At 47.3% G+C, this 26,342-nt stretch overlaps 1 protein-coding gene across 2 annotated transcripts; it reads right to left on the bottom strand.

Moving 5' to 3' along the window:
* Positions 1-806: 806 nt before the first annotated feature.
* On the bottom strand, positions 807-25,886 carry SBSPON (somatomedin B and thrombospondin type 1 domain containing). Of its 2 annotated transcripts, XM_004762362.3 has the most exons (5): positions 25,516-25,886; positions 15,695-15,889; positions 6,499-6,589; positions 4,704-4,880; positions 807-2,494 (listed from the first exon to the last, which is right to left on the bottom strand). In XM_004762362.3, the coding sequence occupies exons 1-5, from the start codon at positions 25,727-25,729 to the stop codon at positions 2,377-2,379; spliced, it is 795 nt and encodes a 264-aa protein (XP_004762419.1). In that variant the 5' UTR covers positions 25,730-25,886; the 3' UTR covers positions 807-2,376. The 2 variants fall into 2 exon arrangements, with proteins under 2 accessions (XP_004762419.1, XP_044919133.1); XM_045063198.1 differs by lacking the exons at positions 15,695-15,889; positions 25,516-25,886 and adding an exon at positions 6,740-7,001.
* Positions 25,887-26,342: the final 456 nt, after the last annotated feature.

Raw genomic sequence — 26,342 nt, 5'->3', positions numbered from 1 at the left:
TCTCTTTATCATTCTCCCCTTCTAAGTGATCACCATCCCTAATTCCTTTCTTCATTTTTCCCTGGGTTTGTGTGTGTGTGTGTGCATGTGTGTGTGTGTGTGCGCACATATATGTGTGTATATGTAGACATGTGTATACATATATGTATTGTGTATTAAATATATATGTGTGTATATAATTTTTATTAAATACATATATATTATAATTTGGGGGCATATTTATTTTTGCTCAAATTATTTACCACATACACTTTTGAAAAATCAACCTATTAAGTAATTCTAGGATCCACATATCACTGTAGAGCGCCTGCGGCTGGGACCCCAGCCCTTTGGTACTCAATGAGAAAGAATACTGAAGGGGTCTTAAATACTTTGATCTTTAACCTTGAAAATAAAACTTTTGGTTCTTCCTTAATCACTTGGACTACAATTTTCAGTTTTGAACTGTTTCCTTGGATTCTGCTAGAACTAATAACAAGCTTCTCAAAAACAGTAATAGTTAAGCCTTCTAGCCTATGAAGTTGTTCTCAAGAATAGAAATAACAAAAATGTACTTCACTGTGAAAGTAATAAATGGTCAGCACTGAAAACTAAATACATAAGGTGAAAAATGATTTTATACAACTCAAATATGTTAATCATGATATAACACAGCCTGGAACTATAACTACAGCATAGCTTTGTGGCTGATAGTCTCCATATTATATGCCTGTCAATTCTGAGGGACTTTTTAAATTTTGGTTTTGGTAAAATTTTGACCAGTCCAGAAAATACAGGTATTTTCTAGTCAAACAAGTAAAGACCTCTTACAAATGTGAACAGAGAGTTTATTAATTGGTATAAAAGTTTTATGTAACATTAAAATTACCTTCAAAAATCTTGCTTTACAAATGTTAGAAATGGTCTTAAAATGTTAATACTGAACTTAAGAGTTTAAGGTCCTAACCTCGAGGAGACTCAAATTTTTTATTACTCATCTCTGAAGAATTTACCATGAAAACAACTCTGACAGTTAAATGAGTGAGAAATACTGCTGCTCTCAGCATTAAATATTAGGGACTTTTTCAGGCCTATTAAGTTTGCTATTGTCATTCTTGTCATTACATGGAAGTACCAAGAAATATGTATTTTAGTAAATCATTTGTTAGTGAATAATACCTTATACAAATGAACCCGAAGGAGTTTAAATTTTAAACAGCAGTTCTCCAGAGAAAATGTCCTAAATTTAAAATTTGTTTCAGAATTGAAAAGGGCTTGGCTTTTCATAGCCAGGCCTTTCATCGAAGCTGAATCCCGGATGAGAAACTGAGAGCGGGCTCTGTGGCTGACCTGCAGAGTAACCCATCCTTAAGCCACTTTGTCTCTGGCTCACTGGTTTTCCAATCATAAAATAAAGGACGAATACTTCTGTGTATTCTATGTGTGTGTGTTCATCACATTTGTAATAAAATCCACATCTTCCATAATTTATAACTGCCTGCCACCCAAACAGAAGAAAATATGCTATAGAAAAAAAGTAGTAGGTTAAAAAAAAAAACAAAACTAAGAAAAAAGTTTAGCTTAAACTTAAATCTGAAAGATCATTTTAGCTTCAAGTTGGAAGCCTTGGAAACAATCTTAGGTGCTAATGATGGCAAAATTTGCAAAATGAAAGCTTTGTTTCATTCATCGCTGCCAGAATTCTCTTCATGAAAATCATAGCATTGAAGGAATTTGTACTAACCTAGAATGAACATCGGATTGGTCTTGTCAATTAACCAAAGAAAATTTCTTCTTCAAAAAAGTATTTTTAACATAGCTGTTGGTTTTTCATTACAAAATGCTTACTAAAACTTAACTTGTCCTGTGGAAAATTATTTGTGACTGCTTTCTTTTGAAATTATTATTTGACAATTTATGGAATAATATATGGGAAATGTGTGTGTGAGAGTATACAGATATCCATATACATTTTTTAAAGCGAGAAGTTTTTAAGAGATTACAGAACAGAAAGAAGGAATGCAAGATTCAAAACACGGGTGCCCTTGAATGACAACTACTCACCAGAAAACGGATCATATTGTTGTAATTTCATTGCAAACAGATGTCCATTCTGTGTTACATGGGTGACCTTCGAATGAGAGGGTCTCATTCTGTAGAAGGCCAAGGACACAAAACCACAGGAACCTTTGGGGCGGGTCCTCAAGGTAGTAAAAATAAAGGTACTGGGGATCTGGAGAACTGGCCATGCATTTTCTTTCTCTGCTTCAGAGTGTGGCAATGACATGTGTTCAGGAACTTAGGCCAAATGGTTTTTGAAGTTTTATGAAGCACTGAACATGACATGGTAAGGTTTAGCATGTTTACAAACACATTCTGAACTATTTACATCACAATCTATATAAAAATAAAACTGTGAACAGCTGGACAAGAGCACTGATCCACTCGCCGAACTTTTTTCCAGGTTCCTTGACACCGAGGATTGCCGATGGCTTGCCAATGGAGAGTCTGATTTCTGAAACGGTATTTTGGAAAATGTTAGTTATGCTGAAAGCAAACCAAAAAGAATTCTAATTTATAGAATCATAAATTGAGGTATTTTGTTGTTCAAAGAATGATCACACCTGGAGTTCTGAAGTGCATTAAAAATTGAAATTGAAAAAAAAATGATCACAAACAGTTTCCCTTCTTAGGGGATCCATCAAAACAAGTTACAAGTTAGTCTCTATTTGAGGATACCTTCTTGTGGAGAGAGCAGTTTGAGGTTACTGTATTCATTTCTCCCACTTGATCCGAATATACGAAGTGTTACATAAAGGAAAGTGGCTCCCTGTTTCATGTATATTCAAATTAGAGGGGTCTGCCCAAATCAGCTCTTGTAATCCTGAACTCCTTGATTCCATAATGAAAAAAACAGGAGAAGCAGGAAGAGCAAAGGCAGATTGTTGAATTTATTATTTTTAAAGTTATTGGAACCTCAGCCAGGGTTTAAGGTGCTTTCTGAGTACAAATTCAATTATAAAGTCGTTTAAAGACAAACTATGGATGAGAAATTCAGAAAAATGTTAAGTCTAAAGATTGGTTTCTATTTGATAGGAATGTCTTACATACTTTACTGTTCATGTGGTGTACTTCTTACAAAGTTTATTAGGCACTAGTGACTGATAAACAAATTCAAGTTATTAAATATTAAAATGCACTAAGGGAATGACAACTAGCTAGAAAGGTCAGTATTTTACTTCCTAATCTGTATTTCTACCAGTTCTACCTAACATACTTAAAACCATAATCCATGTGTTACTGAAATTGGTGTTTGTCTAATAGCTGACAAGCATGAAGCCCTCTCTTAGGAAGAGTGCTATTACCAGATTTAACTGATAAATGAATACAGGATTGGAACAGATTTTTCAGGGTAAAAAAAATGTTTTGAGGGTCAATTCTTTTGGACAATCTATAGATTTCTGTAGGTTTCTGATCCTACAAAGCTGAGCCCACAACCATCTCAGTCATGGTTCTAGGATGCCCCCCCCCATTGGGCAGTGGTTCTGAAACAATGCTGTGGGAGTGAACCATCTGGGCAGAGGTCAGCAAACCACAACCCATGGGCCAAATCCAGCCCACCCTTTGTTTTTGTGTGGTCTGTGAGTTAAGAATGGTTTTTTGTTTCTTAAAGAAAATCGAAGGAAGAATATGTCATGACACATGAAAATTACATGAAATTCAAATATTACTGTCCACAGATACAGTATTGTTAGGAAAAAGCCAAGTTTGCCTCTTCACGCAGTGTCTGTGGCTGCTTTCATGCTATGATGGCAGAGTTGAGTAGTGAGACTATATAGCCCACAAAGCGGAAGAATCTACTATCTGCCAAGTCCTGACCTAGAAGGTGGTTAAAAATCCACCCCCAGGGGTACCTGCATGGCTCAGTCGGTTAAGCGTCAGCCTTCGGCTGTGGTCGTGATACCAGGGTCCTGGGATGGAGTCCCACATCAGGCTCCCTGCTGAATGGGGAGCCTGCTTCTCCCTCTCCTCCCTGTCCATGCTCTATCTCTGTCTGTTTCTCAAATAAAATCTTAAAAAAAAAACAAAAAACAAAACCCAAAGATTCTGATTCACTTCATCTCAAGTGGGGCTCAGGAATCTGTGTGTGTTTGTGTGTGTGTGTATATGTATATGTATATATATGATCTTTTATTTATGAGAGAGAGAGTACGAGCAGGGGGGAGGGGCAGAGGAAGAAGGAAGGAAGAAGGAGAAGCAGATTGCCCCACTAAGCAGGGATCCCCGATGTGGGGCTTGATCCCAGGACCCTGAGCTCCTGACCTGAGCTGAAGGCTGTCACTTAACCAACTGAGCCACCCAGGGGCCCGATGAATCGGAAAATTTTAAGTCATCATCCCAAGAGGTTCTGATTCAAGTGGTTTTCAAAACACTGCTTTGGAGTGATCAGGTTTTCAATGGTCATTCGGGAGCATGATATGAACTCAACATCCAAATTTACCCAGTCATCTCCACTATAGAGCCTCTGGGTCCCATCGTGTAAACGGGATCCTGGATTCAGGACTTACTAGACAGAGGATTCTCCTGACATGGTGTTCTGACTCCCGACTCATGCCCTGATATGCTACATCATGGATGCTACATCATGGTCTGCTGTTCAAGAGAGGACAGATGTGTGTCAATGGAAAATAAGGAAAGTCCTTTAGCCGATGTCTCTCCCTCACCCATCTGAGTCCAGGCCATCTCCGGAACAGCGAAGGCTCACAGAGTTCATGGCTGGGGGCTGACAATCGACGCACACCGTGTACCCCTCTCGGAGATACTGCATCCATCGAGTCAGGGGGCGATTCTCCAGAGCGCAGTGAGGAGTCAAGGACTCCGTCTTGAACTCCATACAGTATCTAGAGCAAAGACACAGGACACTTGCACGGGCTGTAATGAGAGAGAGCCTAAAGCCGTAAAAGGTCTCAGGAAGCCCGCAACCCATGAGGACACTGGACAGACGGGAGGAGGTGGTGTGCGCATCTTCGCAGCCTGGCCACCCTCGCAGGACACCCTGTTGAGTTTCTCATTTGTGGAACCACGATGATGGATGATGCCCGACGGGCAACTGCCGCGAGGCTTGGCGCTCTTCTCCCATCCATGATGGAACTACCTGGTCGACGTGAGTTGGCAGAAATCGGGATAGCCTGTTTCCTACCTCATCTGACAACCAAATTATGTATAAAAAGCACATTTCAGTAGGAAAATAGCCCTTAATAACTTTGCTGGTAAAGAAAAATAGAAATAGAATAAGAACTTGCTTGAGTCTGGAGTCTGAGACCATGTGAGCCCCTGGAGGGCTGGTCCTCAGTGCCCTGCCCAGCCCCCAAGACGTTCTGCCTTGCAGATGTTCCCAGGGGCCTGCCCCAGCTCCCCAACTCGCTCACCCGCATAATCTGGACTAATGATGAGTTGGGAACTTGAATCCAAGCATCAAAGTTCTACTGGGCCTCAGAGATAAAGGGAAATGGGAAGCTGGAGACATTTTTCTGTGACAGAAGCTAGTGTCACCTTACACTGAACTGTGGAAATCTCTAGTACCATAGTGACTAGACTCTGAAGGCCCGGGGGGAGCATCCAGACGTGGGTGAATACTTTAGAGTCTTGTACTAAAAAGCAACATAATTTTAAAATTCTTCAGGGAAGTAAAACATAGTAAAATTCCTGCACGTTGTGTTTTGGTTCTAATTAAGCTCCAACGGACTAGTTTCTTATCCCTAGAATTATGAGCTGTCCCGGGTTAGATGGAAAGCCATTGGAGGGTCTGCTTCCATGAGTTTTAACAGCAGTAGGCCAGTTTAGGTCTTGAGGTAGGAAATTCTATGGCGAAGCTTCAATCAACTTTAGCCAGACAGCTTAACCCAGACATCTCTTCATCATTTTCTCATTAAATTCTCCTTACAATGCCATGTGCTAGGCATTCATATTCTCATTTTTCAAGAAGAAAAACTGAGGTGGGACAACATATCCAAGGTCTTACGGCTAGTGTGTGGCAGTGGGGGGGTCTGAACCTGCAGCTGCCTGGGATCCTTCTGCTGACAGCTGAAGAGCCGACTTCAGGTAAGCATGGAGGTCCCCCCAAGTCTGTGCCTTCTGTCCTGACAGAAATCCTCAGAGCTCGCGTGTGGGCCACTTTCAAATTAGCCAAACACAGGTGGTGCTAGAGTCCATGTTCTCCTAATGATTCTAAGAGAAACATCCTGAGTACGACTGATAAAGTGATACCATCCCTTTACATAGTGGGTTTCCTGTTGAGGGGACCCTCAGAGACAAATCTTTGTGGCCGCACAAAACCAGGGAAGAAACAAGTAGGTCCCAGCTCTGTGGTAAAGAGTCACGTTTTACCCAAAGTCAACGAGCAAGTAACAGAAGAAACGCCACCACACCAAGACGAGCTTTGCGGGCTGACTTGGTCACACCCCCTGGAAAAGCATACATTGAAAAACCAAACCATACAAAACAAAAACACCAAATTACCCAGTGTCCTCTGTGTCTGTAGACCACCGTGGAGACGCGGCTTGTCTTGTTCTCTCCTTGTTGAACGCAGAGGTAGTTATAAAGGCAGGGACTAGGAAAGAGAGAAGAGCGTCGGACACCTGCAGCCTAAAGTACTCGCAGTGACCTTTCCCAACCGTGGTGTCGATCCTGTCTCGAGCCCCCCAACCCTGAGTGCAACGGGCCGCGGCACACCCCCAGGAATGGGACGGGGCCAAGTTACCGTGTCCCCAGAACCCAGTTTGAAGAAGATTTGTGTGCACGCCGATGGGCGCGGAGAACTAACTGCAGGCCTCTGACAGGTGGGCTTGTCTTTGGTAATAAGTTGACTCTGTGTGAAAGGGGAGAATGGGGGGCCTGGAATAAAAACCAAGAGGAAGTAGTGAAAGATGCAGGGCAGTCAGGAGGAGAAGGGGGGGAAGGGAATGGAGAAAGGGAGAGATGGCTTTTTTTCTTTTTCATTTTTTTAAAGAATGTATTTATTTATTTGGCAGAGAGAGAGACAGCGAGAGAGGGATCATAAGCAGGGGGAGTGGGAGAGGGAGAAGCTGCCCTGCCTTTGAGCAGGGAACCTAATGCAGGGCTCGATCCCAGGACCCTGGGACCTTGATCCCAGCCACAGGCAGAAGCTTAATGACTGAGCCACCCAGATGCCTCGGGAGAGAAGGTTTTTAAAGATGAAAGGAAGAGAAATAGAAGGAAAAAGGGAAACACAGGAAGAATAAAGTACAAGAATAGGAGGGAGGAAGGACAGAGGAAGATGACAAGAGAGAGGGATATGGGGCTGTAAGGAGAAAAAACAAAACCAAACACCAGAGAGAGAGGAAATGTAAAAAGGAGAAAGCTGAAGTACCAAGGAAGGTGGTGCGAGTCCCCCCCCCCCCCCAGGTCCTCAACACCCCAGCCAGGAAGCTTCCCTGACTGCCATGTGGCCTCAGGGTGACTGCCTGGTGCCGGCCAGCACAGAAACCCCCCCCCCCCCACGCCAACCCTCAGCCACAGGGAAGGAGTCCGGTTGGTCCTCTTCCCTGGTCCCCAGCCCCAGTCCCAACTCCAAAGCTCCGGACCAGACAGAAGAAAGGGAGCCAGGAATCCCCCATCTGTGCTCTCTTCTTTCCCTGACTTTGTTTGTGTGTCTCCTTCCTGTTTGCCGCTAAGTGTGGGGGTGTGGGGAGGCATCTGATGCTAGGTACGGTACTGCGCCTGGAGATGACCTCCCAGTGCGGTCTGCTGTCAGCTCAAGGAAGGCAGGGTTTTGCCCTGGTCATCACCGTCGCCCTCACACATTGGCACATGCAGTAAGCTCGTAGGCAACATATGGCGGTTCACTGAAGTCTCAGAATTGCCACCAAGCCACACGGGTCCTACCTCTTTGTGGTCTTCTGTTCCCACACTGAGCCCTGTGGCTGAGACGGCTCAGCCATCCTTCCTGCCTTTCGTTCCAGAAACTGGACCATCCCAGGAAAGGTAGGGACCAGCGGATGTTGGCTTGTGCACTGCTCACGCCATCATCCACGTGAGCAAAGTGGCCAGAGGACCACCAAGCAGATGGGTCGAGCCTACGCGTTCATTTGACCCCGCTGCTTACTGGCTCCTTATGGCCACAAGATGGCAGCCCGAATTCTTTTTTAGATTTTCTCAGGGAGGCCTTTTGCTAGGACCCAGGGAATGGAAGACCTGAGTGGCTGAAAAACAGGTGGCCACCTGCTCCTGCGAGTTGCAGTAATCTTTCTTGTCCTACGTGGTTTGGTGCTTAGTCTCTTCGGTGTCAGAATTACATCCAGCCTAAGAGTCGAGGCCGCGTGACTCTTCCCTGCTGCACTCACACGTTTAATCGTTTTCCAGAGAACATGCCATTCCTCCTAAACGGGACCGGTAGCTTTGGGACCTCCCAAAGCCCGTAGACAGAATCAGAAAGAATGAGGGAGCACATATATGTTAGGAACTCGTTGTTTTCTCTTAGCTCTGATTCTCTGGAACGCAAACGTCGAGAGGATTTTAGCTTTCCCACGTATAGGTCTCCATTCCTGTTCTTCTGACACATTTAGGAATTCATGCAGTACCTGAAGAATACAGTTGCCGCTCAGTCCACGTGGCGTCGGACCAGCCAAACTATGAAATTTTCAGGATGTGTTTCTTTAGCTCAAAACACGTATCTGATCTCCTTATTTGTACCGCATATATTATCACAGAAGTTCAAAGGCAATGCACTTAGTACTTAGCTTGGGGCAGGGAAGGGAAATGAGAGAGGGGAAAGGGCAGTATATGACTGTAATATCTGATATACAATCCTCGGAAAATGTTCTATAGTAATAATAAGCTCTATAGTAATAATAATACAATTATAATATAAATATATATTATGTATAATAATATAATTATATTATAATATATCATATAATATAATACTAATAATGAAAACTAACAATGATACCCTTCTAAGTTCCCAGGCATAATGCTGAGCACCTTTCACGGGTGAATGCATTTAATTCTTACAACAACCCTCTGGGATAGGAACTATTATTTCCCCATTCCACAGATGAGGAAATTGTGGCACAGAGAGGTTAAGGAATAGGCTCAAGGCTTCCATCTAAACACAGCGGTGTTAGGCGTTATCTCTAAAACCATGCGCCTCACTGCCTGGAGACTCTTGCAAAGTGAACCATGATGTTTCATTGTTTTATGCAGCATATTTCCTATAGATTGCTTAAATGCTGTTTTATTTTCATTTTCTGGTCCTACTGTGTCCCTAATATAACTTAACTTTAAAAGAATAAAAGGGAGGGGCGCCTGGGTGGCTCAGTGGGTTAAAGCCTCTGCCTTCGGCTCAGGTCATGATCTCAGGGTCCTGAGATGGAGCCCTGCATTGGACTCTCTGCTTGGCAGGGAGCCTGCTTCCTCCTCTCTCTCTGCTTGCCTCTCTGCTTACTTGTGATCTCTCTCTCTGTGTCAAATAAATAATAAAAATCTTTAAAAAATAATAAAAGGGACATCATGAGGCCTCCACCCAGGAGTGGGTGGGGGAGGGGGAGGGCTGGGATGGGGCCTGGGGTCCCCAGGGTAGGGCGGCTGCTCACGGTGGGCACAGAGGAATGCCTGATAGGACAGCGCCTTGTACGTTTCCAGCCTGCTTCTTTACAAAGTACCTTCTCATCGTCTGTGACTGTCTCCACAAAGACTTTGTGAAGAAGTGCCCTGATGAGATGTTCTCGGAAAACTGAGGCTCAAAGACATTAAAGGAAGGGAAATTAAAAAAAAAAAAAAAGATTAAAGAAAGGGGAAATTCACAGTAAATGATGAAGCAAGGACCCCAACACAAAAGACTGCTTCTGGTTTTTCGATCTACTCTCCACGTTCAGCGTCAAGCCTCTGCAGGTAGGACCAATCCTAAAAGCCAGCTAGTAACCCTGGGCCTTGTGTCTTCTGTGTCCTGCCCCCTTTTGCTCTGGCTTGGCTCGTTGGCACATTTCTACTGAGAGGAGACACTTCCTCCTTGAACTAGTCTTCAGAAACTACACTAGCAGCCAGATTGCCTGGGGGTCTCTAAGCCAGCATGACTTTTTAATATCTCCCCCAAATTTAATTTCCATTACTTAAGAGTGGTAAGTAATTTAGAATTATTTTTGCCTTCAGCCCCACTGCTGCTTATGTGTGGAAGAACATAGTTGGGTGCCTGGGGACAAAGGCTCACAATAAAAGCCAGTTCCCCCCCCCCTTCCCTCTTCCTGGCAACAATATCCAGATGTAATAGATTCTTTTTTAAGAGGCCATTTGCCAACTTTCCTGGCATCCTATCAGCCTGGCATTGTTTGGTTTTACAACAAGTCCACTTCTAAAAGCGTGGCACCGTGCATACTTACTTTGAACATGAAAGTAAATTGAGTTTGCTTAGGGAATTTCATAAAAAGTTCTCTGGCACAATGGGGTGTCACCAAGGCAGGCTCAGAACCACTGTTCTGTAGATACAGTGTAAAAGGGAACAGAATGAAAATGTGACAAATAACAGCAGTCCAGAAGCATATAGCTTATGATACACATAGATCTCCTTTTAGGAGGAGTCAGGATGTACAACTAATACAATAACAGGGCTTTGGGGGCTTGTTTTTGCAGTAAGCATAGAGTTAAGATCTGCATTAAAGGAAATGCAAAAAATTCAATAGCTACTTTATCGTTAATAAGAGAGTGTCAGTGATCCTGTTTCATTCACGGGTCTCACAGAGCCTTTCTATTTCTACTTAGTTACCGGAACCTGGAACTGCAATTTTAGCTCTAATGATAACAAGAGCAACAAAGCAAGATCAAGACGGAAAATCCCACAGGATTTAAAGGCTGAGATCCAGGTTTGGATTCTGGAAGTCCTTTACAAATGCTGTCACCTGGGGTGCCTGGGTGGCTCAGTTGGTTAAGCGGCTGCCTTCAGCTCAGGTCATGATCCCACGGTCCTGGGATCGAGCCCCAAGTCAGGCTCTCTGCTCAGCGGTGAGCTTGTTTCTCCCTCTCCTTGCCTCTCTGCCTACTTGTGTTCTGTCTGTCAAATAAATAAATAAAATCTTAAAAACAAAAACAAATGCTGTCACCTTCCTGAGCTCCAATGTCCTCTTGGTTTTAAGGATAATGAGGCAGTCCCCTTTTCCAGGTAAGCAGGATACTGGCCCCTCAAAGATTTCCACATCCTAATCCCCAGGACCTGTGAATATGTTATTTCATAAGGAAGAATTAAAGTTGCAGATGGAATGAAGGTTGCTGCTCGGTTGGCCTTAAAATGGGGAGACGATCCTGGCTTTTCTCGGTGGGCTGAGTATAATCACGTCCTTCAAAGAGGAAGAGGAAGGTGTTACTACAGAAGAAGGCAGAGATGCAATGTAGCTGGATGTGAAAAGGGAGGAGGGGCCGTGAGGAGAGAAACTGTGACCCTCTCTGGATGATGGAAAGGGCAGGGAACTGGATTCTCCCCTCCCCGAGCCTCCCCAAAAGCAATGCAGCCCTGCCAACACCCTGATTTTAGCCCAAGGATACCTGGGTTGCACTTGTATCCCACGGAACCCCAAGATAATAAATTTGAGTTGTCTTCAGCTACAACATTTGGGGTCATTTGCGACAGTAGCCATAGGAAGCGAATACGCTGTCCTATAGGATGGTTATGAGCACTGAGTCAATAATGTTGGTCAAAGCTCTCCACTCCACAGCTGCGAGGGACTGCTCAGCCATGCACCCAAGTCTCCTGCTCGGGGAATAGAAGTCTAGTGGAGCCAGGATGTGGTCACCGGTGACCATGCAGCCGGACTGAGAGCCCCCAGTGGAAGAGGGGGCCCCTGCTCCATGCTTCCACACCAATCCGCTCGCTCCTCACCCTGAGCTGGAATTAGCTGACAGGCTTGGTACTCGAGTTTGTATCTCCAGAACCCAGCATAGCGCTGGCTATCGAAGATGCTCAGTGAACCTTAAATAAATGACCCATGTCAATGAATGTGTGGTAACACGGGTGAGACAGGGCTCAGGGCAATCCACCATGTCCCTACTCTCATTTCCCTTTTGTTGTCCATCGTTTTCCTAGGTGTCTTCCACAGAACACTAGTGACTCAGTGTGATCCCCTGGGAAAAGGGGTTATTTAATCAAGTAAGGTGGGAAAGCATCCCATATCCTATCTCTCTCTTGTAGAATGAAAACGCTTATCAGCATATTAAAGCCTCTGAGAAGGTCTTCCTTAGAGAAGATAGTCTGATTTACCCCATGTTTTCCTGACTAAAGCCCTGTTTTGCATTTGGGAGCTTCTGCCCTCGGGAAAGTGGCTTGTGAGGGATCCAGCTATGAGTCGAGGCTGAGAAGGATGGGGCAGCCACACCCAGGCTAGAGCAGTTCTGGAGCTTTGGTGAGCGGCAGAGTCCCCCGGACGCCTGGATACAAGCACCAGCGAATCCGATCTTGTGGGTCTCGGTGGGGCCCGAGGAACTTGTTTTCTAACAATTTCCCAGCTGAGGACAACGCTGCTGGCCGGGGACCACCGTTTAGGAACCACCAGACTGGAATATTCGAGGGGTCCTATCTTCTCTGACCAGCTTGTGACAGCAGTCATCATTTCCACGGCATTATCACAGCAGAGTGCATCTCAGGAACCTAAATCAGGGCTGCAAATGCTGGTGCCCAGTCCCCAAGGAGAGATTTCTCCTCTCTTCCCAAACTGGATTTTACCCAACCTTATTAGGAGAGGCGGAGGCTGAGTACAGATCTCTCCTGCTGGTGTTATTGCTAAGTCACTAACACCTTGTGGGGAGTCACCTATGAAGACTGCTGCCTTATGTGGAGTTTGGTGGGAGGGGTGGGTGAGAGGGGTCATTTAGGAACGGGAGGACAGGTGGAGGAGGACAGGCCCAGGGGTTTGCCCAGAGGAGAGAGGAGGACAGCTCCAGGCAGAGACCAGAACCCTAGCTGGGGTGGGGGAGGGTGTGTGTGGGGGGGAGGGTGTGGGGGTGGGTAGGGGGGATGTAGGGGTGGGCCTAGTGCTCTCTGGTGTCCTTGGCCCACGTTCCATAGCATTCTCTCATTGACCTTCCTGTCCCTTTTCCTGCGACCTGCATTAGGCTATTATAAAGAGATACCTGGACTGCAAAGCGGGTCTGTGACAGCCTGGAGTAGCACTGAAGAGTCAAATGTACTTAAGAAGGACCTTCCAGCAGCCAGACCCCATAGGTGAGCAAAGGAGCTGCTTCCTGATGGATCAACTACAGGTTTTAAGGGTCATCCAAAAAATCAGGAATGGCCTCCAGCGACTTCCTCCCCAATAGCCTTTTTGTTGTGCTCTGTTGAGGACATGAGTTGACCATGGTTTTGTTCCACAACTGTTTCTGTGAGCACCGAATTATTTCCCTGGGAGCCCACAAGACCCCTCCCTGATCCCTCAGCCCTTTCGTTAGCCATGCCCCTAAGACAGCCACAGTTTCAAATCCCAGATCAGACCACCCGAGAAAATGCTACAGTGGCTCTCCAGGGTTTGTAAGATAAAGACCAAAATCCTAAACAGAGAGTGGGAGCTGCTTCCCCTCTCAATGCCAGCCCCACTCTCTGCACTCCCCAGATGCTAGCTGCCCTTCAACCTCTCAAAGGGGCCTTTGCTTCCCCACCATTAAAGAGATGAGTCAAAGATAGTCTCTAGGTCATTGACTTCCCCCACAGCAGGCTGACAACTGTTAGCTCCAAAGCCCACTGGCAGCAAACTCAAATTTTTATGCATCCAAATTGTTTTCTTTTTTTAAAGATTCATTTGTTTATTTTGAGAGAGAGAGAGAGTGTGTGTGCTTGAGTGAGCATGGGGGGAGGGGCAGAAGGAGAGAGATTCCTAAGCAGACCACCCGCCTTCCCCCTCATGAGCACAGAGCCCCATGGGGGACTTGATCCCACAACCCTGAGATCAGGACCTGAGTGGAAACCAAGAGTCAGCCCCTCCAGCAACTGAGCCACCAAGACACCTCCCAAATTGTCTTAAAAATTGCCAAACAAGCATATTTTTAGCCATTTGGGCCCTGCCTGCTTTACTTACCCTGTGAAACTATACCTGACACCTGCTGGCTATTGATGAGCTAAAAAGTCTGGGAGTTGTAAGACCCCAAGCTGCTACCACTCTTGGCCTTGGAAACTCTGACCCAGAGACTCCCAACTGTGCTGCCTAGTTGCCATCCCCTAGACACATGGCTCCTGGAAGATTCCTCTCCTCTGTCTCTGAATGGTGAGGCCATAGCCTCTGGACTTCTCCTTCTCAACTCCATCCAAGCACCACCCAAAAAGGCTTATTGGGCATTACGGCCTCTTGTGGTCCTGTTTTTTCCACATCAACCCCAAATTCCTCGAACCTCTCTATATGACTACCTAGTTCACCATGCAAGTCTCTGGAAAGTTCTACACTTCTCAGCCTTACCTGTCCCTCCTTAGAGAAGTCCCTTCCCTTCTCCACCCGTGTGGCTCTCCTCCTCCCCCAAGACCGGGGGATATCAACTTATTACACACACTCATAGCTCCAAACAACTCACTTGTTGTTATACAGCTCCTGACTCACCCATCTGTGGAATTCTGGCCCCTCCACCAGCCACTCCACAACCAGAATGATTTTTTCAAATCACAGATCTGATCACATCAGCCCCACTGCAGTCAGGTAAGAGGAGGAGCAGGTGTTTTATGGAAATCATGTATCACTGCTTGGGAATTAATCATTTTTCTACTACCAGTTGCACCAAATTGCAGTGGTAATTTTCTGGGACCGATTTCCTAAGATCATCGATTATCAACCTCCCCATTCTCCCCCATCCACCCCCCATCTGCATGACAGCAGGCTCCCATCAGCTTATGTCACCAAGGCAACTCTGGCACCCAGCTCAATGCCTAGGAACCAGTAGATGCTCAATAAATATTTGTGCATAGAACAAAAAAGGGGGGGGGGCAAAATGGCTTGACAGGTGTCATGCTGGCATATGGCCTTTATTATCCAGAGAAGTCAATGTTTTTGCTCTATCAGATTCAACGTAGATCAACACCTTGGTGTTGGCCTTGATGCTTATTTCTTTGTGAGCTTTATACAGCTCCTGACTCACCCATCGGTGGAATTCTGGCCCCTCCACCGGCCACTCCACAACCAGAATGATCTTTTCAAATCACAGATCTGATCTCATCAGCCCCACTGCAGTCCGGTAAGAGGAGGAGCAGGTGTTTTATGGAAATCATGTATCACTGCTTGGGAATTAATCATTTTTCTACTACCTTCCCATGTGTGTGATGAGCCTTCCTGACTACACAGGCATTAAAGAAACAAGATGAATAGTTACCTTATGGACATTTACTATCCGGTGTGAAATACTATCATCGTACCTACAGTCCTTTGCCGCCAGCTTGAGTTGGCTAAACACCCCGAAGCACGCGCCCTTTCCACCAAGCTCAAGCACAGAAGGGGGGGCCACCCCGGGGTTAAGAACGCCCAGACCCGGAGGGCCGGAGCAGGGAGGCCCTGATGCCGCGGACACTCCTTTATCAAGCATTTCCTGAGCTTCCTGTCTGCTCTGGGCAGACCGGCCCATCCCACTCCCCCGCCGCGCGCACGGAACTTTCCCGGCTCGCTACAGGGCCTTTCAGGGGGAGGAAGAGATGGAAAACCAACACAGACAACAAAGGCGGCCGCGGTGAAACCCTCCGTACCGAAGGAATGCCCGCAGTCCAGGCCCTGGGGCGTCGAGTAGTCCAGGCAGCCGGCTCTCTCCTCCAGGGGCGGGCAGGGCGCTCCGCCGTTCCGGGGCTCCTGCTGCACCGGGCGCCTCCGCACGCGGGCCGCGGGCTTGCACTGGTCGGCGCAGCCGCTCCAGGGGCTCCACTCCCCCACGATGCACGGGCGAGCTGAAAAACAGCACGGCGGGTTGGGGCGCTCACCTGGGTAAACCCCGACGCCTGCCAGGCCGCTCCCGCCAACATCAACAGTCGGGGTTAGCCCACGCACGCTGCGCTTTGACTGCGCCCTGCATGAGAGCCGGGGCACAGTCTCAGCGGGGCTCGGTGGGCAGGGACCCCCCCACCCCCACCCCCCCCCCCACCCCACCCCGCTCAGCCCGGATGGGGTAGCTGATAACCCGTCCCTCCGAGCCAGACAGGCTGCTCTTCTGGGGTCATGAAGGTGGGTGTCAGCCAGGGGCACAGCCCAGTTAAGAGAGTGACGCCTTTGGGTACTTCCTCATACTCTGTGGGCTTAGATAAGATCTTTGCTCTTTCATTTCCTTGATTTTAAGTTTATCCTGCCCTGCTCGGAACATTTTTATAATAGGTATTCATTGTGGAAAAACGTCAAGGGGAAAAAAAAAATGTAAAAGAAAATGCCCGTCACTTTTTATCCTCAAAGTTGTCCCTCCATCAGACCTGGTTAGGGCCACCCTGAGGGACCTCTAGACTTGGGACTTCCTTCCGTGCTCCATTCTCATCCTCCACGGCTCTTAGGCCCCCTAGACCAGGAGAGCTGAAGTTCTCAGGAAGGCAACCAGAGCCCACAGAGGGAAAGAGCACAAACGGTCAGGCATGAAGGGGCGGAGTCCGGGGCAAGAATTTGGCAATTCTCTGGCCATGACTGGAAAATCTCTGTGGTTGCATTTTTAACTTTCCCATTCAAAGTCCTAACAAACCTTTTAAAAGGACTATAATGAGTTTGTCAGTGGAATTATTTCAGGACTTGAGATTGTTTATAAGAACAAGAGTAAGGAAACAAAAGATGTGCCTCTGAAATAGAGGCCCAGATAATTCCCTTCCCACAAAATGCGATCCACTTTCTCTACCATCCTCATACTTTTCAGCTTACGTAGTCTTCACCAAGAAAGCACTCTAACCTCTCCGAAATCTCGACTTGGACTTCTGACAGCTTGTACTTGAAAACTCATTTGACCTCTCAGCACACTCTCTCTGGGGTTCATGGATTTTGGAAGACCCATCCTCTGGCAGCGCGCAGCTCACCCTGATACGAAAAGGGTCCCACACAACCTAAACATCTGTCAGTAATTCAAAAACCTCAGACTGTCTTAAAACATGCTTTTATTAATCATCTAAAAACTCACAGGCATCCCACGTCAGGCAGGGAAGGAAGCAAGAGACTTGGATCCTGAGACTTGTCCCCTGTACCTGCCGCGCGCACATCCATTGGAAAATCAGTCACAGGCCACTTCCTGCTCTTGTCATTTCTTGTGGATCCCTCCCATTTTCATGATCTCAGTTGGGCCCTAGAGCCAGAGGCACTGAAGGAGACTGCCTGCTGGGCTAGGAGCGGGTTGAGAAGTATGTATTCTATCCTTAAGTCTTCAACAACTTTCTGTTACCTGAATCTCTTCATCCCTGAGCCTAGTTAGTCTGGCCCTGATGTGTTGACCTTGAACAACACTTATTAATATGCTTAAAAAAAAACAAAATGGGACACTTATTTCATAGATCAACATTAGACACCACTCTGAAATATAGTTTTGCCATGGCATTAACTCAGAATGTAGTAATATGGCCTCGGTTTGAGTACACGCTATCCATATAATAAAAGATCATACTGGGGGCAGCTTTCTGACAGAATTTAGTTTCCCAGTATTTCTTCAACATTTGTTTCTCACGTGTAATGTTTATTTATTTTATTTGGTTTGCCCCCCAATTAACATCCTCAAATCACGGAATCACTGAATCAGTTGTTTTTCCTATCAGTTAACGTTTGACTTTGGAAAAAGCTATGTTTCATATTTTCTTCCTTTTTTTAAGATTTTATTTATTTATTTGTCAGAGAGTGAGAGAGAGTGCACAAGCAGGCAGAGGTGCAGGCAGAGGCAGAGAGAGAAGCAGGCTCCCTGCTGAGCATGGAGCCCGATGTGGGACTCGATTCCTGGACCCTACGATCATGACCTGAGCCAAAGGCAGCTGCTTAACCGACTGAGCCACCCAGGCGTCCCTGTTTTATATTTTCAGTCCATGACTTTAACAGCCTCATAAAGAAAAGCAATAAAGTTCTGGGTCCTGAGCGTCATCTCGACGGCTTCATTATAAAACAAAATGAAAAAAGTTCACATAGAATTATACAAATATAAGGGGATTCCACAAAATATTTTGAGTCAGAAGGCAAATCTGAGGTGCTTATTCCTATTCCACACAAAAGATTAAATTCATGATTAACTTGCGAACTTCTAATTGTTTGCAGTGCAATTCATCACAGATCACAAGAGATCTTTGGCCGCAGAGGCCAGGGGAAGTACAGGAACTTCTGACAAATTTATCAGCTTAAGTCATATATTACAGCTGCATGACACACATTTCCTTCGAATTATTCCATTAGTATTCACATCTATAGCCAGCGTGTCAAAATATTCTTTCTTAAAATCTGACTTTCTCAATCTTCACATTTCCCTAGTTATCACTGGAGGCCAGTAGACCTAGTGAGTGACACGGTCATTCCTGACTCCAAGCTTGTCACAGTTTCCCAACGTCCTAATGGTAGGATTTAATGACATCATCCCACCCCTTTTAGAAAAAAAAAGAAGCTTAGGTTTAATGGATGCCAGGATGCTCCGTGAACAGCGGTTTTCTTTTTTCCTGTTTAAAGTCAATGTAATATTCAGGTGGAGTTTCCCAGAAGCAGACTCTGGGACGTGGATTTCTTTCTTTCTTTCTTTCTTTCTTTTTTTTTTTTTTGAAAGATTTTTATTTATTTAATTGACATAGAGAGACACAGCAAGAGAGGGAACACAAGCAGGGGGAGTGGGAGAGGGAGAAGCAGGCTTCCCTCGGAGCAGGGAGCCCAATGTGGTACTCCATCCCAAGACCCTGGGAACATGACCTGAGCCAAAGGCAGAGGCTTTATGACAGAGCCACCCAGACACCCCTGAGATGTGGATTTCAATGCAAGTAATTTATTTGGGAGGTGGTCCCAACAAGTGTAATAAGAGCAGAGACAGAGATGTAGACACAGAAGAGAACTTAAACATAGATCCCTAAGTTCCTGCTTTAGGCCCAGTGGGCACGTCTGGCTCTCCACTCACTAGGACGTGAGATAATGGATAGATGCAGAGGACAAGGAAATATCAAGTCCTTTCTGAAGTTCTGGCTAGTCCCCCTTCCTCAACAACTTTCTGGTTATCAGATGGGGTTTGTGGGGTTACCACACCCAAAAGGAGAATGGCCAACAAGGGGAAATAAGTCTTATATTTCAGTAGGGAATCTGCCCAAAGCAAGAATAGAGCCCATTTTCACATGTCCTCACAGGAATAGCCAGTCGTATCCAAGTACAATTACCTTAAAAGATTTAAAACTAAGCTTTAAAAATATAATAATAATCATAATAATAAATGGCGTTTAAACTCTCTCAGTGCATTGCTGTTGAATTTGAAATAAAATCAAACTCAATAAATCAATAAATATTTGTCGAATGAGTGAATGAATGAGATGTCATTGGACAAATTCCTCCTCCTTCCAAAACAAATTTTCTACATTGAAACAGATTTTGGTTTGCTCATATCATTAGTTAGAAGCCAAAGCACTAAGGCTCCAGAGTGGGAAAGGGAAGCCCGCTGAAGGACAGGAGCAAAATCAGAAAATCCCAGAGCCAAAAGTATGGGAATTCTTAATCTGGGCGAGAGCTGTCTGGGCTCTCCCGGCAACGGTGGCCCCAAGGAGTGTCCTGGGAAGGGCCATGGCTTTCAGTGCCTTCAGGTTACATAGATCCCAGCTTCTCCTGGCAGCCACAAATCCCTCAGATGCTTTTAAGTCCATTTATAGCTCCTGGCAGTACCGCATCTCGAAAATAACAAGCTCCTTTCATTTTATTATCAGTGGTATGGAGCAGTATTTCCTCTTATTTGATCTAAATTTCCCTCACTCAAGAATTTCAGAATACGGTGGGGAAAAAAAAAAAAAAAAAAACTATGTTTATCTTAGCCGTGCAGCTCAGGGACTTAATGTCTCAGGAGGTCCCCTTCCTTCTCTGGCAGGGACCTTCAAGACTGACGACTCCAGCGAAGGGACCCATCTTTCTAGACCCCTCCTCCCGCGCCTCAGAATTACCAGCGGGCCCTGTCCAGGTCCATTTGCAGCCTCTGTGAGCAGGGGCAACCAGAGCTAGACACACTACTCTCAGTCTTAGGTGCCAAAAGGTAACTAAAAAACCCATCTTCTACTGTTTTGCTTGATGATCACACACACACACACACACACACACACACACACACACAGAAACAAACTGAGCTGACAGTCAGTGCTTCCTTTCATACATAGAGTTTGGGCTCTTTCTTCTTAACATAAAACCTTGCTCTCATGTTCATGTGCCGTCTCCTTGGCTAATCACAGATCTGGCCCTGCCTGCTTGGCTCTTTGCCACCTAAAAGTTTAAGGCCACCCACAAGCAAGTGCTTTCCCTCTCATGGTTTTTGTTTTTAAGATTTTATTTATTTATTTGACAGAGAGAGACACAGTAAGATAGAGAGAGAAAGAGCGCGAGCGAGCGCACAAGCAGGGGGAGTGGGAGTGGGAGAGGGAGAAGCAGGCTTCCAGCTGAGCAGGGAGCCTGACGTGGGACTTGATCCCAGGACTCTGGGATCATGTCCCAAGCCCAAGGCAGACACTTAACAACTAAGCCACCAAGGCACCCTTCTCCCTCACGTTAAGTTCAAATAGCCCTAAGTCATTGCTATGAAAGTATTCCTACATTTTACCCACAGTCTTAGCATTTACACGTAGATTTGATTCTTGAGATTCTGTGGAAGAAAAATAATTCACACACACACACACACACACACACACACACACACACACCCCTCATGGCAACATGATTTTAAATGTCATGGGCCTTTTTCTCTTTCCTCATGTATCCCCTTTTCTGAGAAATCTTGTCAAATCTTCTCTGAAGGTCAAGAGGGACCACACTGCCCAAGTGCCTATTTGCCGCCCCCTCCAAAAGCGCCAATAAAATGACCAAGTATTTTTTCCTCGTGCAGAATACAGGCCCCTGTGGTTGTCCCCCCCCCCCCTTTGAGATATTAACCAGATAAGTTCATGAAATCTGAGAGAGAAATAAAAAGGTCTCCTTCATTAGAAAAAAACAGAAATTTATATACCAGGCAACCCCAGAGGAAAAAGGGCACATGTATCAAAAAGATAATTGGGCTTTTACTCAGTAGTCAGTGTCCAGGTGAGCTGTTCTCTTCTTTCTTGCATTTCTGTATTTTCCAAGTTTTCTGCAACAAACATATTTTGCAGACAAGGGCGGCAAGGGTCATATTCGAAGGCACAGATGGTTAGAACCCAGCTGGCGGAGCTCTCTGCAGCCACAGATAACATCCCCTCAGTGGAAAGACTGCTCGGGTTGTTGAAACAAACATAATTCAGTGACACCACCATGGCTGTTGGGGATCGTAAGGAGGGGCAGGACACACTTTTTTGCCTTTGAGGAGTATCAGCCAAAAGAGAGAGAAGGCTCACTCACTCTACCAGAATTGATCAGGGATGTGCCCTTCCAAGTACACAGCTTCTCATAAAGCCTCATTCCTCTGAGGGTCAAAACATAATGTTTCAGTGTGTGGGCTCTGGAATTAGAGTTCCTGGGTTCAACTCTCACTTCATCACAGGTTGGCTAACCATGACTTGGGACAGATTCCCCAACCTCCCAGTGCTCTGATGACCATGGCAGTGAGTTGGGAGACCTAAGTAAGACTAGAGTTGTGAAGTGCCTGGCACGGAATGAGTGTGGTGGAAGGGTTAACAACTTTACCCTCCTCCGCTGAATGCCCAGGGCTGCAGCCCAAGCCTGCAAAGTCAAGTCATGCTGAATGCTGGCGCCAGGCCCTGCTCATTTCTCCTCCAGAGACAAAGGCAGGGGAAGCCGCATGCTGCTCCCGACCTCTGTGGTTCCAGTAAAGCCTCAACTTTTCTAAATCAACGTACATGGTGGAGTTTCGGAGCCTGAATTTTCCAGTACATTCGTCCTTTCTCTTGCCAGGTATGCGGTCAGCAGATTTGGGCAAGTTTGTTTCCTAGATTCCCTGGGAAATCCAGAAGAAAAGACTGGGCTACTCACACAGGCTACTCAATGTGTGCCCTGCTCCCCTTGGGCTCATTATTACTCTTTCCTGAATTTGTTCATCAACAAATCTAGTGCCGCCTGCTGTTTCTATGATCTTAGAATGCAGACTTTAGGAACCCAGGTGATGAACTAGAGACTGGGGCATCTTAAGCCTGATAAGGAAGCCTTCTAAGAAGTTCTTTCAGAACAGGTGACTTGGATCTGTCTCCTCCTGTACCACTCCCCATCTCTGGTCAGGCACAGTCAATGGGGAATTTCCTATTCCTTTTTTGGGGGGGCGGGCGGGGGTTGGAAATAGAGGTATATAATTGGTGTTGAAACTGATACCAACATCATAATGAGATTTTTCTGAGACTTGTTTCAGAACAGATACTTTGGGCAATTCAGTAATTCCACAAGTCCAAGAACTTATTTTTATTTTTACAAAGTAAAAGATAAAAAGTCTTCTTCAGAAAAAGAAATTCCAGTATTTCATTTCTTAGCTACACACACACACACAAAGTCTTCACAAAGAAGAAAAAATCAGAAGGAAGAGAAATAAGGCATTCTCAGTTCTCCTGACACAGCTCCATTTTTGGTTCCCATATAATGTCATTTCAGTCCAAAAGGTTTCAGATGGCATTGACAGGTAACATAGAATTGGGTAAGGGGAAGAGCTCCTAAGGAACCGAATGGTTCTATGTCTTTGGAGTGGCTGGTGGTCCCTGAGGTGCCGAATGTTGACATCTTTAGGCATCAGTAACAGCCATGCACAACAGATGTGGCAGATGGCAGCCCAAAACCGGGCCGCTGTGGGCCCAGACGTCACTGTGCTGCCCATTCACGTTAACTGACTGATGGGCGGGCCCTGGGACGGCCCGCTCCCGCGGCTGTATGAGGCTCCTGCGAGGCCAGGACGCCTCTCCAGGGCTAAGGAGATGGAGCATCTTGGCTCTGCCGTGCCCCTTCTCACCCTCAGCCCTGCAGAGCGAGTGGGTTCAGCCTTCCAAGTGGCCAGCTTCCAGCTGTCTCTATTTTCTCCTCCCCTCCCCAGAAACTCCGGGCGCAGAGGAGCATTTTGGTCCTGTGTCTGCTTCTGCTCAGGCCAGCGAGGGCCTTCGCTAACTCCCTGGGGAAGGGCAATGAAGGCTGAATATGCTCTTTTTAAAATTCTTTGGGGGCTCCTTTCTTTTCCTGGTTTCGGTTTCCATGCCCACTGCTCGCAGCTCTTCCTTCCTCAGGCGCCAAGATGCTGTGATTTCTTGGGGAGCCCCTCTCAGGATGCGAAGGTCATCGCTTCTCTGCTTCTCCTTACCCAACCCATCCCCGCTCCAAATGATAGGCTTTTCATTGGAATAGTTCTACCTCCTGTACTGAAAAGACGGGATTTCTTTGTGACCAAATAAAGACTTTGAGGATTCTGCCACCCCTCACAGTCTTGCAAGGCGTCCCTGGAAAGCCAGTTCTTCTCACGACACTAGGCTGTCCTACTGAGCCTCTTCCATGCCTGAATCTCTCCGTATCCAACTGGGTTTGCCGCCTGTCCCGCCTCGGGGCCGAGTCCAGTTCCTTGCACCAAAGGCAGACACCGACAGGTCTGTGGAGAAACCACATGGTGCTTTCCCGCGAGAATTCTCTTCTCCTTCTGGAGACTTTCTGCTCATTCTCCAAAACCAGGCTTGCACATTACTTCCTCCAGGAAGTCTTCCTTGAATCCCTTGGGTCTTCCGAGTTTTCGTTTCCTTGCCTCTGGGAGCCCTCATTTGGGCACTAAGCATATTGTAGGTGGTTCGCTGGTGTACTCCCCTGCTTGACTGTGAACCTGTAGGGAGCAGATCCTGTGTCTTCCTCCTCTGTGTAAGCCCTGTGCTTCCCACAGGCCCGGGCACATTATCTGGTGTACAGGAATACAGGAGTCTACCTCTGATGGGCCCAGAGACTGGGCCTGAGGGCCGTTTGTTTCCTAAATAAGTGACTCTTCACCTTACTTGAGTAGTAAAATACCCTGGCCTTGAAGCAGGAAAGGGAGACAGGCTTATCAAAAAGAGGATGGATATTTGTAGGTTAATCATTAGCTTTCAAACAGGATAAAAAAAATTCTTCATGTTTTTCAATTGTGTCCTTTCGGGAGCAGGTCTGGGTGCTACCTTGCCTGGGGAGGTAGCCTCTTCTGGCTTCACAGAGGCAGAAGGCCTGCTCCTTTCCACAGGAATCTGATTCACCAACTAATGACACAGATCTGCAGGTTATTTTCCCAAGAAGATGTGGAGAATAACACAACCCGGGGATCCTTGAGGCCAAACCCTGACATATGTGAGGCATTTGGGGTGAAGAGATGAGCAAGGTTACTCTTATTTCCAGAGCTGGCTTCTCTCAGGTAAACCTTGTTCTTTAGGACTTTTCATTTAGTTAAATCAACATCTATTGAGCCCTTGCCAGGGGCTGTGGCACTGTGGGAAATTGAGAGATGATAATGACTGACGTGGGGCTCCTGGGTGGCACCCAGACTTTAAGTGACTGCCTTCAGCTTGGGTCATGATCCCAGGGTCCTGGGATCAAGCCCCACATCAGGCCCCCAGCTCAGCAGGAAGCCTGCTTCTCCCTTTCCCACTCCCCCTGCTTGTGTTCCCTCTTTCACTCTCTCTCAGTGTCAAATAAATAAAATCTTTTAGAAAGAAAGAAAGAAAGAAAGAAAGGAAGAAAGAAAGAAAGAAAGAAAGAAAATGACTGACCCTACAGGAAAGCCAACAGGATTAAAACATAATGGGAATCCCCAGATAAAAACCTTTATCATGCTATAGAGATAAAACTGAGTGCAAAGAGCTTATCAAACACCTCCTAGGAGCAAGGGGGCTGTGCCACATGCTGGAGTCTAGAAATGAGGGCCGCTGTGATCCTCCAAAAACTTGTTCTGCAGAAGTAAGTACCCTACGAGGGCAAGGCCTGGGCACCAAGTGGGTTAATTACACATCCCTTCTCTTTTCACCCCTCATAAGGCCCGGAAGATCCCTGAGGGTTCACAGAAGGAACGTGGTGGAGCCTGGGCCAGGGGCATGCCCCACAAGCGGACATGCCATGTTTCCAGGTAGGAGATTCCTGAACCGCACACACTTCGAGGAGAACGGATGACTCCGGCCCTTTCCATCCAGGCTTTCGTGGGGAGAGGTGCTTTGGGGTGCTATATCAAGACAGAGAGGACTGAGGGAATCCCTGGATGGAGGGGGCTGGCTCCAGGATGCGGGGAGCTGAATGCACCTGGATGAAGGAGGCTGGCGGACCCTAGAATGGAGTGAGGTGTACCTGGCTGGAGGGGTGAGAGGTAGGCCAGGATAGACGTCTGGACACGCCGGGATGCAAGGGGCTGGGGGATCCTGGCGCCTGAGCTGCGGTCCCTGGTGTGAGATCCTGTGTCCCTTGGCTTCTGGCAAAGGGCCGGCGCCCCACCCTCGGCCCCGCCACCCACCTGGGCATGCCCTGGCGTAGTCGAAGCAGCAGTCCCCCGTGAGGCGGCAGGCTTGGTCGCAGAAGCACGTCCCGTAAACCCTGTCCAACCTCCAGCCGCGCACGAAGCAGGCGGCGTCCCGGCCCGGGCAGCAGCGCCCCGCCTCGGCGCAACCGGCCAGGGTCCCCGGCCACAGCCGCGCCAGCGCGCACAGCGCCAGCCACAGGGTCCTCATGGCCAGCGCTCCGGCGGCGCCTGCCACGGCGCAGACCTTCGGGAGAGTGGCGAGCTCCTGGGAAAGCTGCGGGCCCGAGCAGCCCGAGCGGCCGGCAATGCTCAGCCCGACCCGGCCCTGCTCAGCGCCCGGCCCGGCCCTGCCCCGCGCCCGGCCCCCGCCCTCCGCGCCGCCCCTCCCCAGCCCTGGCGGCGGGCCCGTCGGGGCGCGGGCGGGTGCTGCTGCTGCCGGCTCCTAGGTGGGCAGGGCGCCTCTCTCCGGGGCGCCCGGATCAGCACTCGGGGTGCCAGCCCCTTGCCCGCTGCCAGCAGGCTCGCCGCCCTGCGCCCCTCGCCCGCGGGGACCGCCCTAGGAGAGAGCCGAGCAGCAGGTGCTCCGGGATCCCCGCGACCCAGGAGCGTCGGATCCGCCAGCGGCTCAGCCAGTAGGGCCACATTTCCTGCCTCCAGCCTCTGTTTCCTAACGCCGGGGCTCAGGATCATGAGTGGGCATTTTACTCTGAATCCTGGAGACGAAAAACTGTCGCTTGATGCGCAACAAACCGGTCTCCGCCGCACAGTGTGAGCGGGTCACCCCCGTCTTTGCCGGGGACAACTCACGCTGTATTTTCTTG

This window comes from Mustela putorius, unplaced genomic scaffold (assembly GCF_011764305.1).
Source record: "Mustela putorius furo isolate JIRA1106 unplaced genomic scaffold, ASM1176430v1.1 tig00003846_pilon_pilon_pilon, whole genome shotgun sequence".
NCBI lineage: Eukaryota > Metazoa > Chordata > Mammalia > Carnivora > Mustelidae > Mustela > Mustela putorius.
Note: the sequence above shows the minus strand (reverse complement) of the source record. Positions and strands in the feature narration are given on the sequence as shown.

What these genes read in the sequence shown, in the direction of transcription:
- SBSPON (XM_004762362.3), bottom strand. Translation starts at nt 25,729, where the DNA reads ATGAGGACCCTGTGGCTGGCGCTGTGCGCGCTGGCGCGGCTGTGGCCG. An exon ending in ACAGACACAGAGGACACTGG is followed by an intron (nt 4,881 to 6,498) that starts GTAATTTGGTGT and finishes TCTTTGCTCTAG; the next exon opens with ATACTGTATGGAGTTCAAGA. An exon ending in GATGGCCTGGACTCAGATGG is followed by an intron (nt 2,495 to 4,703) that starts GTGAGGGAGAGA and finishes ATACCGTTTCAG; the next exon opens with AAATCAGACTCTCCATTGGC.